General features: G+C 51.2%; 1 protein-coding gene across 1 annotated transcript in view; it reads right to left on the bottom strand.

Annotated features, from left to right (window-relative positions):
* CASTOR2 (cytosolic arginine sensor for mTORC1 subunit 2) overlaps positions 1–18,767 on the bottom strand; it is a 59,354-nt gene that overhangs the window by 14,407 nt on the left and 26,180 nt on the right. The window contains exon 2 of the mRNA XM_032254909.1: positions 4,522–4,592. Coding sequence (XP_032110800.1) covers positions 4,522–4,592 — 71 coding nt within the window. The remainder of the gene's footprint in view (positions 1–4,521; positions 4,593–18,767) is intronic.

Raw genomic sequence — 18,767 nt, 5'->3', positions numbered from 1 at the left:
GACCTTGTGATCTGCCCACCTCAGCCTCCCTAAGTGCTGGGATTACAGGTGTGAGCTACTGTGCCCGGCTATAAAATGGGTCCTTACTCTTTTTTTCTTTTTTTTTTGAGACAGGGTCTTGCTCCGTTGCTCAGGCTGGAGTACAGGGGCGTAATCACGGTTCACTACAGCCTCAACACCCCGGGCTCAGGTGATCCTCCCACCTCAGCCTCCCAAGTAGCTCGGACTACAGGGACATACCACCATGCCTGGGTAAGCTTTTTAATTTTTTGTAGTGACGGGATCTCACTGTGCTTCCCAGGCTTGTCTCGAACTCCCAAGCTCAAGCAATCCTCCCGCCTTGGCCACCTAAGAAGCAGCCGGGACTGTAGGTGTGCACCATGGCACCTGGTTAATGTTTGTATTTTTTGTAGAGATGGGATCTTGCTGTGTTGCCCAGGCTGTTCTTGAATTCCTGCCTCAGCCTCCCAAAGTGCTGGGATTATAGTAAGCCACTGTGGCTGGTGGTGTTTAGTCGTTACTCTTCAGGCCACTAGAATCATCCGAAGTTTAGCAGGGGTGAGGAATGGGGGGTCTTATTCTGTATACCTCCCCTACCTGCAACCCCAAAGAAAGAATGCAGGAGATACTACTTAAATAAATGCACAGGTTGGGCGTGGTGGCTCAAGCCTGTAATCCCAGCACTGGGGAGGTGGAGGCCGGAGAACTGCTTGAGGCCAGGAGTTCAAAACTGGCCTGGACAACATAGCAAGACTCCATCTCTTAAAAAAAAAAATTAGCCAGGTGTGGTGACACACTTCTGTAGTCCCAGCTATTCAGGAGGCTAAGGTAAGGTGATCCTTTGAGCCTAGGAGTTCGAGGTTGCAGTGAGATATGTTGGCATTCCTGCCAGCATGGGTGACAGAGTGAGACCTTGTCTCAAAATGAAAAAAGAGGCCAGGCTCAGTGGCTCACAAACTTTCGGAGGCTAAGGCAAGTGGATCACCAGAGGTCAGGAGTTCGAGACCAGCCTGGCCAACATGGTGAAACCCCGTCTCTACTAAAAACACAAAAAAATTAGTTGGGCATTGTGGTACCTGCCTGGAATCCCAGCTACTTGGGAGGCTGAGGCAGGAGAATTGCTTGAATCCGGGATGCAGAGGTTGCATGAGCCGAGATCACGCCACTGCACTCCAGCCTGGGCGACAGAGTGAGACTCTGTCTTAAAAAAAAAAAAAAAAAAGAAAGAAAGAAAGAAAAAGAAAAAACAAATGCACTCAATTTTTTTTTTTCCCTTGGGCAAGAATGGATTTCCAAGCAGCCTGATTTGCTGACAAGGAAACACACACCGGAAGGGAAGCTTTGACCCCAAAGTCACAGAGGTAAGGCTGGCTGGCTGTGCCCTCTCCTCTAAGGCCTCGCTGGCCTAATTGAAACCTGCTTTCCCACTGGTCCCTTTGTTCCTCAGTGCTGTGCCTATGGCTGGAAAGGCTCAGGGAGGGGCAGGGCCAGGCAGTATCGAAAGTCACAGGGCCATTGTGGATGGCTCTGGGAATGGCAGGTTTGAAGGACTGCAGGCAGTTCCTTCCCCGTGCCAGTGAGAGTCTCAGCCAGGCCCAAGGACCTCTATCTGAACAGAGCTTACTCCCCCGGGAAGCTCCAACCTCCCTTCCCATTCCCTCTCCTGCACACACGCCAGGGGACTCTATCCCAACTCAGTACAAATGATGACTATCCTGACCCAACAACCTTCAGTGGCCCTCCGCCAATGCCTGAAGAATAAGATCCAAATGCTCCCTGCCTACCTCAGTCTTCCCCCTTTTTGGAGGCTGGACCTGGCCCTTGCTTCTGCACCTGTACCTTCTCATTCAACTCTCCTGACATGTTTTCTTCCTTCCCCACAAGGCCAGCAAAAATATCACCTCCTACAGGAAGCCCTCTGTGATCATGTGTGTCGGGGTTACTACTTGTTGGGGTCTGTCTTGCAGACTCTGACTTAATGATGGATGAATAAAGTATACTGACACACAGATACTATGTTTTGCTAGTTTGACTGAGTGGGCTGTTTATAGACTCTTTGCAGAGTGCTGTAAACAGCTGCGACTGCTGGCCATTACGTGCTGGCCTCTGGCTTTTATTTAGCACACAGTCAATGACAAAGGCTTTGAGTCAACACTACTAGGGGTGGAAGATTAAAGGGCAGGTTTTGAGGCTTAAAACAAACACTATTAGTGGGTAATATTATTGGCTGACTTTTTTTTGAGAGGGCTATCTGGCTTAAAGATTAGTTTTAAGGCTACACAAGTAAACAAGTTATTTAGATAAACTCCTCTATATATTTTAGTTACTTGCTTTTTAAAATAACTAAATGTAAAGAGGATTTAGGCTATTTTTAGCTGAAACTTTTACTGAAACGATGTAAAAACTTTTCGGCCTCCTAAGAAGGTTTGTGATTATTCTTTAAAGCTACCTTTAATATTTTTCCTTTAATACTTTTGCCACACCTTGAGTGAATCCTGGCATGTGGACTCATCAGGAGCTTCCTCTTTTGAGTTCCCAGAAAGAGCCACGCTGCAGAAGTTTCCCCAAGCTTCTTCTAACCCAAATAAAGTACAGGAGGGGAGTTAAGGAAATAGTCTAGAGCCAGGCACGGCAGTGCACGCCTCTAACTCTCAGCTACTCCAGAGGCTGAGGTGGGAGGACTGCTTGAGCCCGGGAGTTTCAGGCCGTCTATGATCATACCCGTACTCCAACCTGGGCAAAGTAGCAAGCACCTGTTTCTTTAAAAAAAAAAAAAGAGTCATTAAATTTAAGTGCTTCCCACGCCAGGTGGAAATCATTAAGGGAGGGACCTTTCCAGGCAGAGAAGCCCATGTGTTTACAGCCACATGGAGGAAGCTTCCCTGATCCCTCCTCCAGGCAAGCCATGTCCTCCTGTCTCTTTCCTCACACTCTAGTTCCCTGGGGTTGCCAAGTGTGTCCCCAGTACTGGAAGCCATGGCTGCACACACATGGGGTTCTCTCTGCCTGGAAAGTATCCCTTCCCTTAATGTTTTCCAACTCAAAGGGGACATTTAATTTTTTTTTTTTAGAAACAGGTTCTCAGGCCAGGTATGGTGGCTCACACCTGTAATCCCAGCACTTTGGGAGGTTGAAGTGGAAGGATCACCTGAGGTTAGGAGTTCAAGACCAGCCTGGCCAACAGGGTGAAACCTAAAAAAAAAAAAAATACAAAAATTAGCTGGGTGTGGTGGCAGGTGCCTGTAGTCCCAGCTACTCAGAAGGTTGAGGGAGGAGAATGGTTTAAATCTGGGAGGTGGAGGCTGCAGTGAGCCGAGATTGCACCCTTGCACTCCACCTAGACAGGAGCGGGACTCCGTCTCCAATCAATCAATCAATCAATCAATCAATAAATGGAGCAGGTTCTCATCATTTTGCCCAGGCTGCAGTGCAGTGACTATTCACAGGTGTGATCACAGCACACTACAGTCTCAAACTGCTGGGTTTAAGCAATCCTCCCCAGCCTGGGAGTAGAGGTGTCCACCACCATATCTGGCTTTTTAGTCTTTTAGCTGGGTTCACTTTAAGTGCTGCCTTCTCTGGGAAGTCCTCTTAAATGTGCTCTTGCCAGCTAGGCACTTCTCTCTCTCTCTCTCTCTCTTTTTTTTTTTTTTTTTTTTAAAGAGATGGAGTCTTGCTCTGTGTTCCAGACTGGAAAGCAATGGTGAAATAACAGCTCACTGCAGCCTCCAACTTCTGGGCTCAAACGATCCTCCTGCCTCAGTCTCTCAAGTAGCTGGGACCACAGGAACATGCCATCATGTCCTGCTAATTTAAAATAATTTTTCAGCAGAGACAGGGTCTTACTAAGTCCAGGCTGGTCTTGAACTCCTGGGCTCAAGTGATCCTCCCACCTTAGCCTCCCAAAGTGTTGGGATTAAAGGCGTGACTCACTACGCCCAGGTGAGGATGTTTTAGAGCACTCTGCAGGCTTCCGTGAAACACGTTCCTTTTCCTTCTGGGCTGATCTAATGCTCAGCTGGGTAACGTCATACCTACTGACCCTTTTACCTCAGGGGCCTTTCCTAGGGCAACATCAAGAGCAGGAGGGGAGGGGACCCTCCAGAATCCAGGGAGAGAAGGAAATACACTGCGGTTTTTCTTTTTTTGAGATGAAGTCTCACTCCGTTGTCCAGGCTGGAGTGTGGTGGCACGAACTTGGCTCACTGCGACCTCTGCTTCTCGGGTTCAAGCAATTCTCTGCTTCAGCCTCCCAAGTAGCTAAGATTACAAGCACCTGCCACCACACTCAGCTAAATTTTTTTTTTTTTTTAAAGTAGAGATGGGGGTTTCACCACCATCTTAGCCAGGTTGGTCTTGAACTCCTGACCTCATGATCCATCCGCCTCCGCCTCCCAAAGTGCTGGGATTACAGGTGTGAGCACTCTGCTATTTTTCTAGCTGACCAGTAGATGGGGTCAGAAATGAGGAGGTGACCAGCCAGTGTGGTCCAGCCGAGCCCCTAGGAGAGTTAACACTTACCTAGGAATCCCTCCTCATCGACAATGATAGTGTAATCCTCTGGTGTCTCGGTCAGACTGAAGAACTTACACCTGGATGGACAGACAGACACGAAAGCTCTCATTAGTCCAAGTAGGTCCCCTGGGGCAGCCGCCCACCCGTGCCCCAGGGATGAAGACTCAGTTTACCCAGAGCTCTAGCCCCAGGCTGCTGGGTGATCTTGGGTAAGTCCTTTGTCTTTTCCTTCATGTCCCCCTCCCCAGTCCTGACTCAGGAGAGCCACAGAGATGCTGACTGTCCCCACTGTAACCCTGTAATCTTTGGGGACCTTTGAGCCCCTCAGCCCCTATGTCCAGGCCTGGGATCCCACTTTTTCCTGGAGGGAAGAAGTGGCCGAAGGGTGGCTCCAGTGCCAGTCGGGCAGAGAAGCCGTCTTTTTCACGGCCCCGCCACTGCAACTTCGAGGCGTCTGTCCCCATCTCCCCTCCCATTGTCCTGGCCTCAGCAACGCTGGAGCTCCCAGTCATCAAAATGCCTAATTCCCACCAGCTGACCGACGGCCCGGCCCTCAGTTTACACTCCATCCTTGAAGACAGAGTATGGCCATCCGTGACATTTTTGGGACATGGCTCTCTGCCCCAACTCATATCGCCTCCGATATCACCACTCAGCCTGGGAGGGAGGGATGTTGCTCATTTCTCTCCAAAACAAGACCACCAATTCCCCAAGGGCAGGGACCGGAACCCTGACCCTGTTGGTCTTGATCCTGGGCATCCCTTTGGTGCCCAGCTGTGTGTCTAGGCAGCCCGCAGGCGGGGTTTTGAGGCCTTTGTTCCCTGGGTGATGGGGGTCATCACCCCCTTAACGCCCGTGTCCCTGTTCCCCATGTAGCCAGGACCACGCCCACTGCACTCTACAGGGTATCATAGGCAGAGATGGTAAGTCTGAGTGTGCACAGGCAGAGGCTTGCAGGAAACGGACCCCTGGCCACCTATCTGGTGTCCCGGCTCTCCAGGACAAAGCCAGGCATGGGCTCTGCACCCCCACCCATCAAGGGGAGCCGGGACAGAAAGAGGTCCATCAGTAACCCAGGTGTATTCGTCTGTTCACATGTTGCTAATAAACACATACCTAAAACTGGGTAATTTATAAAGGAAAGAGGGAGGTTTAGTGGACTCACAGTTCCACATGGCTGGGGAGGCCACACAATCATGGCGGAAGGCAAAGAAGGAGCAAAGGCACGTCTTACATGGTGGCAGGCAAGAGCGTGTGTGCAGGGGAACTGCCCTTTTCATAACCATCAGATCTCGGGAGACTTATTCACTATCACAAGTACAGTGTGGGAAAAACCCACCCCCGTGATTCAATTATGTTCACGTGGCTCCATCCTTGACACATGGAGATCACTACAATTCAAGGTGAGATTTGAGTGGGGGCACAGCCAAACCCTATCACCAGGCAAGAGGCAAAGATGCAACCGGAAGATGCTTCTGGAAAAGGGATCTTTGAGTGACAGTCTCCTCCCTGGCCTCCTCTCCTGTCAGCTGCCCTGCAGCCCCCTCATCTACAGAACCTCTTCAGCTCCTTTTTAAAATTTACTCCTGAACATGTTTGCAAGGACATGGAGCCACTGGAACTCTCTTATGCTGCTGGTAGGAGTAGAAAATGGCCCGGCCCTTCAAACATCCATTTGGCAGTTTCTTTATTCTTTTTAGAGACAGGGTCTTGCCCTGTTGCCCAGGCTGGAGTGCCGTGATGCAACCGCGACTCATGACGGCCTTGAACTCCTCAGTCTCCTGAGTAGGCTGGAACTACAGGCACATACTTCCATACTACCATGTCCTGCTATTTTTTTTTTTTTTTTTGAGACAGAGTCTCACTCTATTCCATAGGCTGGAGTGCAGTGGCACGATTTCGGTTCACTGCAACCTCTGCTTCCCAGGTTCAAGTGATTCTCCTGCCTCAGTCTCTCCAGCTTCTGGGATTACAGGCGGCCACCACTATGTCTGGCTAATTTTTGTATTTTTAGTAGAGACAAGGTTTCTCCATGTTGGCCAGGCTGGTCTTGAATTCCTAACCTCAGGTGATCTGCCCGCCTCTGCCTCTCAAAGTGCTGGGATTACAGGCATGAGCCACCGTGCCTGGACTGTCCAGCTAGTTTTTAAAACTGTTCGTAGAGATGAGGTCTTGCTATGTTGTCTAGGGCGGTCTTGAATGCTTGTCCTCAAGCCATCTTCCCTCCTTGGCTTCCCAAAGTGCTGAGATTACAGGCGTGAGCCACTGCACCCAGCCAGCAGCTTCCTGTGAAGTTCAGCACACACTGACTGTCCAGCCTCAGCTATCCTACTCCTGGGTATTCACCCAAGAGAAGTGAAAGCAGGTGCCCTCACAGAGACCTAGATGCCAATGCATATTGCCTTTGTTTGTAATTGCCCTAAATTGGAAACAACCCAAACGTCCTTCTTTCAATGGGAGAGAGGATAAAGTATGGCACATCCCCACAAGGAAGTACAGGTCAGCAACGAAAAGGAACAAACTACTGATTCATGCATTAACACGGACAGATCTCAAGGGCATCTACGGCCAAGCCCACAAGACTCCATACTGTATGATTCTATTCATATGACATTCTGGAAGTGGCCAAACTATACAGACGAATGATGGGCGGTTGCCAGGGGATGGGCAGACGCTGACTGGAGAGAGGCATTGTGAAATTTTGGGGGGATGGGCCTCTTGATTGTGGCGGTGGTTACAAAATCATGAATTCACATAAATTGCCAGGCGCAGTGGCTCACATCTGTAATCCCACCACTTAGGGAGGCAGAAGTGGGTATATCGCCTGAGGTCAGGAGTTCGAGACAGCCCTGGTTAACATGGTGAAACCTCGTCTCTACAAAAAATGCAAAAATTAGCCAGGTGTGGCGGTGCGTGCCTGTAATCCCAGCTACTTGAAAGGTTGAGGCAGAGAATCACTTGAACCTGGAGGGGGAGGTGGCATTGAGCTGAGACTGCGTCACTACACATCAGCCTGGGTGACAAGAGTGAGACTACGTCTCAAAAGAAAAAAAATTCATATAAATTGAGGCTGAGCACAGTGGCTCACACCTGTAATCCCAGCACTTTGGGAGGCTGAGGTGGGCGGATCACCTGAGGTCAGGAGTTTGAGACCAGCCTGGCCAACATGGCGAAACCCTGGTCTCCACAAAAAAATGCAAGAATTAGTTGGGCGTGGTGGTGTGCGTCTGTAATCCCAGCTGCTTGGGAGGCTGAGGCAGAGACCCACTTGAACCTGGGAGGCACAGGTTGCAGTGAGCTGAGATCGCGCCACTGCACTCCAGCCTGGGTGTCAGGAGCAAAACTCCGTCCCAAAAAAAAGGAAAAAGAAAGAAAATAAAAATTCATATGAATTTAGGCTGGGCACGGTGGCGCACTCCTCTAATGCCAGTACTTTAGGAGGCTGAGGCAGAGGATCATCTGAGGTCACCAGTTTGAGGCCAGCCTGGCCAGCATGGCGAAACCCTGTTTCTACAAAAAAATGCAAAAATTAGCTGGGTGTGGCGGTGCTCGCCTGTAATCCCAGATACTAAGGAGGCTGAGGCAGGAGAATCTCTTGAACCCAGGAAGCGGAGGTTGCAGTTAGCTGAGATCGCGCCACTGCACTCCAACCTGGGTGCTTAAAGTAAGAATCCATCTCAACAAAACCCAAAAACCTTGCTTATAGCCACTACTGGAAACAAAACAAAACAAAACACCGAAAACCTCACAAGATCATATAAATTTGTCAAAACCCAAGGAACTCGGCTAAAAAAGGGGTGAATTTTGCTGTACGTAAGTTACACTCGATAAACTTGAATTTAAAGAAAACGCCTAGCCTGTCCAGATGGCTCAGCCTTAATCCCAGCACTTTGGGAGGCCGAGGCAGGTGGATCACTTGAGGTCAGGAGTTTGAGACCAGCCTGGCCAACACAGTGAAACCCTGTCTCTACTAAAAAGATAAAAATTAGCCAGGCCTGGCGGTGGGTGTCTGTAATGCCAGCTATTTGGGAGGCTGAGGAAGGAGAACTGCTTGAACCTAGAAGGCTGCAGTGAGCTGATCCTGCCACTGCACTCCAGCCTGTGCAACAGCGCAACTCTGTCCGGGTCATCCCCACCTCCGAAGGACGTAAGGCATTCTGCAACAACCTATGCTCATCAATTTCCCTCCGGCTCTTTGGTTTTCAAATGACGTCTCCGTCCCTGCTTGTCCCAAACCCAATTTGCAAGTATTGCCTGGATACATGAAATCTATAATTGCTTCGAGGACAACAGCAAATTATCACCACAGTAAGTGGCAATCACTGGTCAGGCCTGGCCTCTTCCTAGGGACCCCCACACGCTCAGAAAGAGCCCTGGACATCCCCGAGTCACCAGACTGCCATGAGCAGGTACTCCCTGGGTGGGGCGGGGCTGCCCAGCTGCCTGAGAGCCCTGGGGAAGCAAACAGACGCGGCCCTTGCTCCCGGCGCCCTCGGCCGGGAGGGATGCTCCAGAAATAGACCACACAAATTATTCCGGAGGGCATAAACACCAGCAGAAAGCAACAGCGGCCTGTGTGTAAATGGAGTATAAACATGTTGCTGAAGTGACCTGTCCCCAGGGGCTGAGCGATTCTGTGGCTCTGCCAGCTACGGGACATCTCAGAATGTATACCTTGGCACGGGCAGGCGTCGGGGAGGGCGGATCAGCCAGAGGCAGCTGCTGCCATCGCTCTGCTGGTCACCCTCAGGAGGCAGCCCTCAGACTCCTCTTGCTCCCCTTGACCCCATCTTTTTTTTTTCTTCTTTTTTGAGATAGGCCCTTGCTCTGCTGCCCAGGCTGGAGTGCAGCGGCGTGATCTCGGCTCACTGCACCCCTGACCTCCTGGGCTCAGATAATCCTTGTAGCTCAACCTCCCAACCAACTAGCTTGGACTACAGGCGTGCGCCACCACGCCCACCCCACTTTTTGTTATGTTTTGAGACGGATTCTTGCTCTATTACCAGGCTGGAGTGCAGTGGTGCCATCTGGGCTCAGTACAACCTCCGCCTCCCAGGTTCAAGCAATCCTTCTGCCTCAGCCTCCTGAGTAGCTGGGACTACAGGCGTGTGCCACCATGCCCAGCTAATTTTTTGTATTTTTAGTAGAGACGGGGTTTCACTATGTTGGCCAGGATGGTCTTGATCTCATGACCTCGTGTCGTGATCCACCCACCTCGGTCTCCCAAAATGCTGGGATTACAGGTGTGAGCCACTGTGCCTGGCCCTGAACTGGGCCTTAAAGGGTGAGCACAAAGTCTTCGGCCAACAAAGTTGGGAGCCTACACTGGGTAGTTGAAAGAACATTCAGGCCGGGCTCACGGAAACATCTCCTCTGGGGTAAACCTTTCCTGGCCGGGCGTGGTGGCTCATGCCTGTAAATTCCAGCACTTTGGGAGGCAGAGGTGGATGGATCACTTGAGGTTGGGAGTTTGAGACCAGTCTGGGCAACACAGTGAAACCCTGCCTCTAATAAAAATACAAAAAATAAAGAAACCCCTGCCCGATCAGCACCAGCCACTTCCTTTCCCTCATCTCCCATCATAGAGGTGGTACTCCTTTGACAGCCTACAGCCTCATGCTATGTCTATGAGCTAGCTTTCAGGCCACTGTGAATAGCTGGGCTGGTGGTGCATCATAGCCCTGGGAGACAGTTCATCTCATAGTCTATGTGAAGTATGCCCCTGGAGTTGTGCAGTGCGCAAACCATGCAACTGAGCATGACGGTGCTGAGTGCTTCCCACAATCTATTACAAATCATACTTTAAGGGTTCACTTCCCTCAGCAGGCCACAGCTCTCAGAAGCAAGGACAGAGGGTTCTCTGTACGCATACCTAGTACCCAACACTGGCTGGGCATGGAAGTAACACTCAAGGATTGCTGAGCAAAGGGCTGGACTGTGGCCACACACTTGTCTTCAAAGCCAGAGAAGCCTTAATGAGGACGAACCCTGCCCGCCCTCATGTGGCATCACCTTGACTTACCCCTCCTCTGGGAGAGGCTAAGGTCTCCAGTTTTAATTCTCTTTCCTCCTTTTCTAATGAGTCATGGCTGGGTCCACACCCAGATGCCGGGCCCCCAGAGTTTGTGGCCTCTCTGTACTCTGTCTACAAAGAGCTGGAAAGAGGAGCAGAAGAAAGAAAGCACTAGTGTGGTGTGAAGTGCTGTGAAGAAGCTCCAGGCAGGAAGCCAGGTGCGGTGGCTCACACCTGTCATCTCAGCATTTCTGGATCGCTTGAGCCCAGAAGTCTGAGACCAGCCTGGGCAACATGGTAAGACCCCATCTCTACAAAAAAATTGAAAAATTGGCCGGACATGGTGGTGCACCCCGGTAGTCTCAGCTATTCAGGAGGCACAGGTGGGAGGATCACTTGAACCTGGGAGGTGGAGGTTGCAGTGAGCTGAGATAGAACCACTGCCCTCCAGCCTGGGTGATGCAGTGAGAACCTGTGTTAAAAAATAAAATAAAAAAGACTTGAGGCTGGGCACGGTGGCTCACGCCTGTAATCCCAACACTTTTGGAGGTCAAGGCAGGTGGATCATGAGGTCAGGAGATCAAGACCATCCTGGCTAACTTGGTGAAACTCCATTTTTACTAAAAATACAAAAATATTAGCTGGGTGTGGTGGTGATTGCCTGGAGTCCCAGCTACTTGGGAGGCTGAGGTTTGAACCCGGGAGGTTGAACCCGGGAGGCAGAGGTTTCAGTGAGCCCAGATCGCACCACTGCATTCCAGCCTGGATGACAGAGTGAGACTCCATCCAAAAAAGAAAAAAAGACTCAGGCATGATTCCTGCAGGGTCACATTGCCCTGTGTCAGCCAGACTGCCAAGGTCACCTGCTAGCTTGCCTGGGAACAAGCTCAGACCTCTGGAATTAAGAGCCTAGCCTGCTGGGTGCGGTGGCTCATGCCTGTAATCCCAGCACTTTGGGAAGCTGAGGCAGGCAGCTCACCTGAGTTCGAGACCAGGGTGGCCAATACGGTGAAACCTCGTCTCTACTAAAAATACAAAAATCATCTGGGTGTGGTGGCATGGGCCTGTAGTCCCAGCTACTTAGGAGACTGAGCCAGAGAATCGCTTGAATCCAGGAGGCAGAGGTTGTGGTGAGCCGAGATCCTACCACTGCACTCCAGACTGGGTAACAGAGCAAGACCTCTTTTTGCAAAAAAAAAAAAAAAAAAGCCTGGCTAGAGGGGCTCTGAAACAAGCACAGAGCCTTCACTGCTCAAGTGACCCACCCACCCAAACCAGAGAGGCTCTGAAACAGCCCTCACGGCAGGCTTCCTGGACATTACGGGCGCCTGTTTACAAAACATTCTCGGGCCTGACTTAAAGCAGGTCCTTTCTCAGACTGCTTGTGAATACGGCACCAGCCTGGAAGGACAAGGGTGTTTCTTGCAAAGTGTGGCCTTCTGTCTGAAATGAGTGAGGTTTAGCCACATCTTCTGCAGCCCGTCCAAGTGAGAGAATGAAAGGATCAGGGCCTCACCTGCTTCCAGGGAACATCCACCCCTGCCCCTGCCAGCCAGCTTCTGGCTGCCTCCTTGCTATGACAAATAGCATTCATTCATTCATTCCTTTGCAGACAGGGTCTTGCTCTGTCACCCAGGCTGGAGTCCAGTGGCACAATCATAGTTGACTGCAGCCTCCAACTCCTGGGCTCCAGGGATCCTCCCACCCCAGCCTCCTGAGTAGCTGGGACTATAAAGGCACATCACCATGCCCAGCTAATTTTTAAATTTTTGTGGAGACAGGGTCTCGTGATATTGTCCAGGCTGGTCTCGAATTCCTGGCCTCAAGCGATCCTCCCAAGCCTCTGCCTCCCAAAGTACTGGGATTGCAGGTGTGAGTCACTGTGCCTGGCTGACGGGCCTTTTAAAACGTGCAGCTAGCAATAAAAGTGTTTCGGGGTCACTGTTCATGGGGCTTTTCTTTCCAGAAGAAAACCAGGTGGAGGGCGTGTGCCAGGCTCTGTTCTGCTAACCAGCTGTGGTTTCTTCATCTGTTGCTCCTGGGTTTTCAATGGGTCTCTGTGTTATTTACATTCCATTTCTCCTGTCTTTAGCAACTAGAAGCTGCCCTTTCAAGTTTTACTTAGAAAAAAGCCCTTAATTGGTTCTGCAATTGGAAGGGCGATCCTGAACAGGAGTTATTTTGCCTTAAGATAGAAAACGTGCTTGTGGGATGGGAGACGAGGAGAATCCAGTAAGACAGCGTGGGTGATGGCGTGTGTCGAATTCTGGGGCGGTTACGGAGAGGCAGGGATGCCAAAGGGGACAGGCAGGGAAGAAGAGATCACAAAAGATTTGGGGAGAGCCCCAGACCCAGGCTGCCTCCCACAAGATCTCAGTTTTTGTAGACAAGAGCACACCTTCTGCTTGTCGGCTCTTGGTGCAAAATGATCACTGATTTTGGATCTCCCCATTTTTCACCGGCCCTATCACCTCCCCCTGGCGCCTTGCAGATATCCATCCAAGTACTGAAATTAATCACTTCCATGTCTGTCCTTTTTTTTTACCTGCAGTGTCGCTCTGTCACCTGGGCTGGAGTGCAGTGGCACAATCTCAGCTCACTGCAACTTCCGCCTCCCAGGTTCAAGTGATTCTCCTGCCTCAGCCCCCCAGGGAGCTGGGATTACAGGCATGTGCCACCACGCCCAGCTAATTTTTATATATTTTTTATGTATTTTTTGAGATGGAGTCTCACTCTATTGCCCAGGCTGGAGTGCAGTGTCGCGGTCTTGGCTCACTGCAACCTCCGTCTCCCAGGTTCAAGCAATTCTCTTGCCTCAGCCTCCTGAGTAGCTGGATTACAGGCGCCACCACCAAGCCAAGCTAATTTTTAAAAAGAATTTTTAGTAGAGATGGGGTTTCACCATGTTGGCCAGGGTCTTGAACTCCTGACCTCATGATCTGCCCGTCTCAGCCTCCCAAAGTGCTGAGATTACAGGCATGAGCCACCGTGCCCAGCCTAATTTTTGTATTTTTAGTAGGGACAGGGTTCTGCCATGTTGGCCAGGCTGGTCTTGAACTCCTGACATCAGGTGATCCGCCCGCCTTAGCCTTCCAAAGTGCTGGGATTACAGGCATGAGCCACCGCGCCCGGCCCCAGTTCTGTCTTTGCGAGCAAGAGACAGGGCTGCACCTCTCTCCTCCAGCTCCCCCATGGCCAGCACAGGGCTTGGTACAAGCTCCATGATCAATGTGACCTGCATGAATGTGCCGTGGAATAATTTCCATCTCAGGGACGGGAAAACTGAAGCTTTGCTGGGTTAAAGCAGTTAGCTGCCTTGGGTCTGCCTGCCGGGGCTGAGCTGCCACTACAGGCTGGGGGCTTCCTGAAGGCAGGTGGGACTTGTGTCAGTACGCCCCATGACTCAGCCTTTCCATTCTGAGACATCCACCCCTTACAGATGTGTAACAGGAGACACGGACAAGAGGATCCGTGACAGCCTGTTCTCGGTAACAAAAACCTGGCCACAGCCCAGCCAGCCATCAGCAGGAGAGGACATGAAGAATGACAGAATATCACCCAGCAGGCAAGAGGAACCATTCTCAGTGTTAAGCAGAGAGATAAACAAGTTTCAGCAACGGCAGGGCACTGTGGGTGGAAACCAAGTCCCCAAACACGGTGTACGGCAGGGTACTCTTTTTACAGTTGTTATTTTTTTCATTAAGGCAGCTAAATAGTTTATTCTTTTTACAGAATTATATGAAGCTAGGATTAAGAAAAAAACCCAAAACCAAAAAAGACACCTGTCCAGGCAAGGTGGCTCATGCCTGTAATCCCAGCACTTTGGGAGGCAGAGGCAGGTGGATCACTTGAAGTCAGGAGTTCGAGACCAGCCTGGCCAACATGGTGAAACTCCATCTCTACTAAAAATACAAAAATTAGCCAGGTGTGCTGGTGCGTGCCTGTAATCCCAGCTACTTGGAAGGCTGAGGCACAAGAATTGCTTGAGCCCGGGCGTGTGAGGCTGCAGTGAGCTGAGACTGAGACACTGCACTCTGGCCTACTGAGACTCTGTCTCTAGAAAAAAGAAAAGAAGCAATGCTTTGGAGTTGGTGGTCTGATCCTATGGTCTTGGGCATATTTACCTAGCTCCTGAGCCTGTCCCCCAAACCTCCAAGAGGGGCACATACCGTCTGCCTTCAGGAGCCAGGGTGGGGAATCGGCCTCTCTTTGTAGATAAAAATGCAGGGGACCAGCCAGGGCAACATACTGAGACCCTGTCTCTACAAAAAATAATCTTAAAAAAAAACATTAGCAGGGCATTATAGCATGCACCTGTAGTCCCAGCTACGCAGGAGGCTGAGGAAGGAGGATGGCTTACGCCCAGGAGGTTGGGGCTGCAGTAATGAGCTGCAACTGCACCACTGCACTTCAGCCTCAGTGACAGTATAAGACCCTGTCTCAAAAAATAAAAAATAAAATTAAAAAAGCACCAGGCATGCTGTGTTTGGCTTTCTTTTTTGATACACACAGTCTTCCTCTGTCGCCCTGGCTGGAGTGCAATGGTGCAATGTTGGCTCCCTGCAACCCTCCGCCTCTCGGGTTCAAGTGATTCTCCTGCCTCAGCCTCCCAAGCAGCTGGGACTACACGCGCCCGCCACCATGCCTGGCTAATTTCTGTATTTTTAGTAGCGATGGGGTTCCACCATGTTGGCCAGGCTGATCTCGAACTCCTGACCTCAGGAGATCTGCCCACCTTGGCCTCTCAAAGTGCTGGATTACAGCCGTGAGCCACTGCGCCTGGCCTGTGGTAGCTTTCATAAACAGCATCCATTTCTTTTTTTGGATAATGGCACATTTTCCCAGTCTTTTCCCAACATAAGCGGAAGCTCATTCAACCTTATGTATTCCTTACACCACAGCTGAGAACGCACACGGAGACATACAACCTCTGACCTTTCTAAGCATGCAGACAGTTTGTGTCAACAAGCTGAAGACAACAATGGAAATATTTGACCCTAAAGCCATCTGCAGTCCTGCCCTGACAACTATGAATTGGGACGAAACATTCCCTGGAGGCCTTGCTATTACAGGACTTTGGGGCCATGCTGGGGCATGGACTGGAGTTGTCCTGTCGCCTGGCAACTCTGGGAGTGGCCCTGGTTCCTGGTCACCCTCATCTTCTGCACCATCACCACTCCAACGCTACCGTGTACTGCTGGCCTGCGGGGCTGGGTGTTCCTGGGGGCCCCCTCGGCTGGCTCCTTCCTTAGATGACCCCTGCCCGAACCCATCCTCAGCAACGACCTCCAGCTCAGAAATCCCCCTCCCTGCCACCCAGGCCCATCCACCCCTTGCTGGGTCAACTTAACCCTCCCTCTCCCAGACCTCTCCCGCCTCTGCCCCTCTGCTATGCTCAGCACCCCAACACGCATCCCAGGTTTCCTAAGACACAGACCAAGTGGGGAGGGCCCCCTTTCGGAAAGTCTCTGATCATCCGCCCATCTTTTTTTTGAGACAGGGTCTTGCTCTGTTGCCCAGGCTGGAGTGCAGTGGTGCAATCATAGCTCACTGCAGCTTCAGACTCCTGGGCTCAAGTGATCCTCCCAACTCAGCCTCCCAACTCTGCTGCCACTGTAAGTACAGACCACCAAGCCTGGCTCATTTTTTTTTTTTTTTTCTTTTTTTTGTAGACACAGTGTCTCACCATGTGACTCAGGCTGGTCCAGAACTCCCTGCCTTGAGCCACCCTCCTGCCTCGGCCTCCCAAAGTGCTGGGGTTATATGCGTGAGCCTCTGTGCCCAGCCTGTCCGCCCATCTTATCCCTGCTCTCTGGCCTCAGGAAAACAGCACCCTGGCAAACGCCTTCCCCCTTTCGTGACTCTCCCAAGCACCTCCCTGAGCTGTCTGTTTCATACTTGGCTTCTCAGTCTTAGCAACAAACAGGATCAAGTTTCTTCCGTCCTAAAAAATCTTCCTTCATCCCCATCTCCTCCTGAGGCCACCTCCTTACCCCCACCCCTGCCACTGGGCCGGCTCCTCAAGCCCTCCAGGGCACCCCACTCGGTTCATCAGTGACCTCCCCCAGCCCAGCCCGACAGCCTCTTCACCTCATACCTTCCTGTCCTTGACCTGCTGCCTGGACCCACATGGTTGGCCAAAGCCTCCCTGGAATCTGCAACCTCCCACACGGTCTCCTCCGACATCTGACACTGACAGTCCTCTTTTGCTTCCTGTGGTGGCTGCTCTTCTTCTCCCCAGGGTAGGCAGCTCTCAAGGGATCCTCTCTCATTTCCTATTGCACCCTCTCCCCAGATTCCTTTTTTTTTTTTTTTTTTGGTTTTTGAGACAGTCTTGCTCTGTCACCCAGGCTGCAGTGCAGTGACGTGATCTCCGCTCACTGCAACCTCCGCCTCCTGGGTTCAAGAGATTCTCCTGCTTCAGCCTCCCGAGTAGCTGGGATTATAGGCACCTACCACCATACCCAGCTAATTTTTAGTAGAGATGGGGTAGTTTTAGTAGAGACGTAGTTTCACTGTGTTGGCCAGGATGGTCTCGATCTCTTGACCTCATGATCTACCTGCCTCGGCCTCCCAAAGTGCTAGGATTACAGGCATGAGTCACTACACTGGCCCCAAATTCCCACTTTTTTTGAGATGGAGTCTTGCTCTGTTGCCCAGGCTGGAGTGCAGTGGTGAGATCTTAGGTCACTGCAACCTCCATTTCCTGGGTTCAAGCGATTCTCCTGCCTTAGCCTCCTGAGTAGCTGAGATTACAGGCACCTGCCACCACACCTGGCTAAGTTTTGTATTTTTAGTAGAGATGGGGTTTCACCATCTTGGCCAGGCTGGTCTCAAACTCCTGACCTCAAGTGATTTGTCCCCCTCAGCCTCCCAAAATAGTGGGATTACAGGCATGAACCACCACGCCTGGGTGGCTGATTCATTTTTCCCATCAACTCTCTGACATAGTTGTTGCTACCCATTTCACAGATGAGGAATCTGAGGCTTGGAAAGGCTGAGCCACCACCCTACAGATGATCCGGGAAGCAGCTGCCCAACACCACCCCCTGCCAGAGTTGACATGTGCCCTCACCCTGATGGGGTGAAACAGAATTGCACAGCAGTCGCTGACTGTAAAAATCCATTGTTTCCCCCACCACCCCACCCTGGGCTTGGCCTGGAGCCAATCACCAGGGCAAAGCCGAGGCCCATGGTGCCCCCGCTCTGGGCCGAGAAGCTGAGTCATCTCCAAGAAGAACATTCCCATCTTCAATCGCTGCGGCTGCCTGTTGCGGGTAACTTGATCTGTTTACTCCGGGATTCCTAAGCCCACAGAGTGAGGCCCTCACACGGGGCCTCTCCCCGGCATCCTGGGCAAGGAGCCCCAGCCCAGCCAGAGCCCTGTTCCAGCAACAGGCCTGAAACCCCAAGGCATTGGGGCAGGGAAGGTGCAGCAGGGGGGAGACAGTCCCAGGTAACCTTTCCTGGCCACACCTTTCTGAGATGTCACATTTATGAACCAGATAAAGTAGCAGAGAGAAGAGAATGACAAGCGTTTTTTTGTTTGTTTGTTTAATCTGTGGGACGGTTTACCACCAGTTCCCCATCAAATAGGAAAGGGAGGTGCCAGGCGTAGTGGCTCACATCTGTAATCCCAGCACTTTGGGAGGCTGAGATGGGTGGATCACTTGAGACCAGGAGTTCAAGACCAGCCTGGGCAACATGGTGAAACCCCGTCTCTACTAACAATACAAAAATTAGTCTGGCATAGTGCCACACACCTGTAATCCCAGCTACTTGGGAGGCTAAGGACGGAGAATCACTTGAACCCAGGAGGTGGAGGTTGCAGTGAGCTGAGATCACACCACTGCACTCCAGCCTGAGTAACACAGCGAGACTCAGTCTCAAAAAAAAAAAAAAAAAAAGGGGCGGGGGACCCTTCAGGGAGTCACCCAGATGTAAGGTAGGGCACGGGGAAACACAGAATCAAGTCTGGAAAGCTATTCTGCATTGTCTCCTCTAGTAATGAAATCCTTAACAGACAGCAGCCAGCCTGCATTTGCATACACTTAAGGATGGGGGACTCACTTCTTTTCAGAGCAATTAATTCCATCCTGAGATAGATGATTTCTAGAAACTTGCTTCCTTTTTCTTTTCTTTAAGAGACAGTGCCCCACTCTGTCATCCGGGCTGTAATGCGGTGGTGCAATCACAGCTCACTGCAGCCTTGAACTCCTGGGCTCAAGCCATCCTCCCA

Source organism: Sapajus apella, unplaced genomic scaffold, assembly GCF_009761245.1.
Source record: "Sapajus apella isolate SASKATOON/1434 unplaced genomic scaffold, GSC_monkey_1.0 scaffold88, whole genome shotgun sequence".
NCBI lineage: Eukaryota > Metazoa > Chordata > Mammalia > Primates > Cebidae > Sapajus > Sapajus apella.
This window is presented reverse-complemented; position numbering and strand designations above follow the sequence as displayed.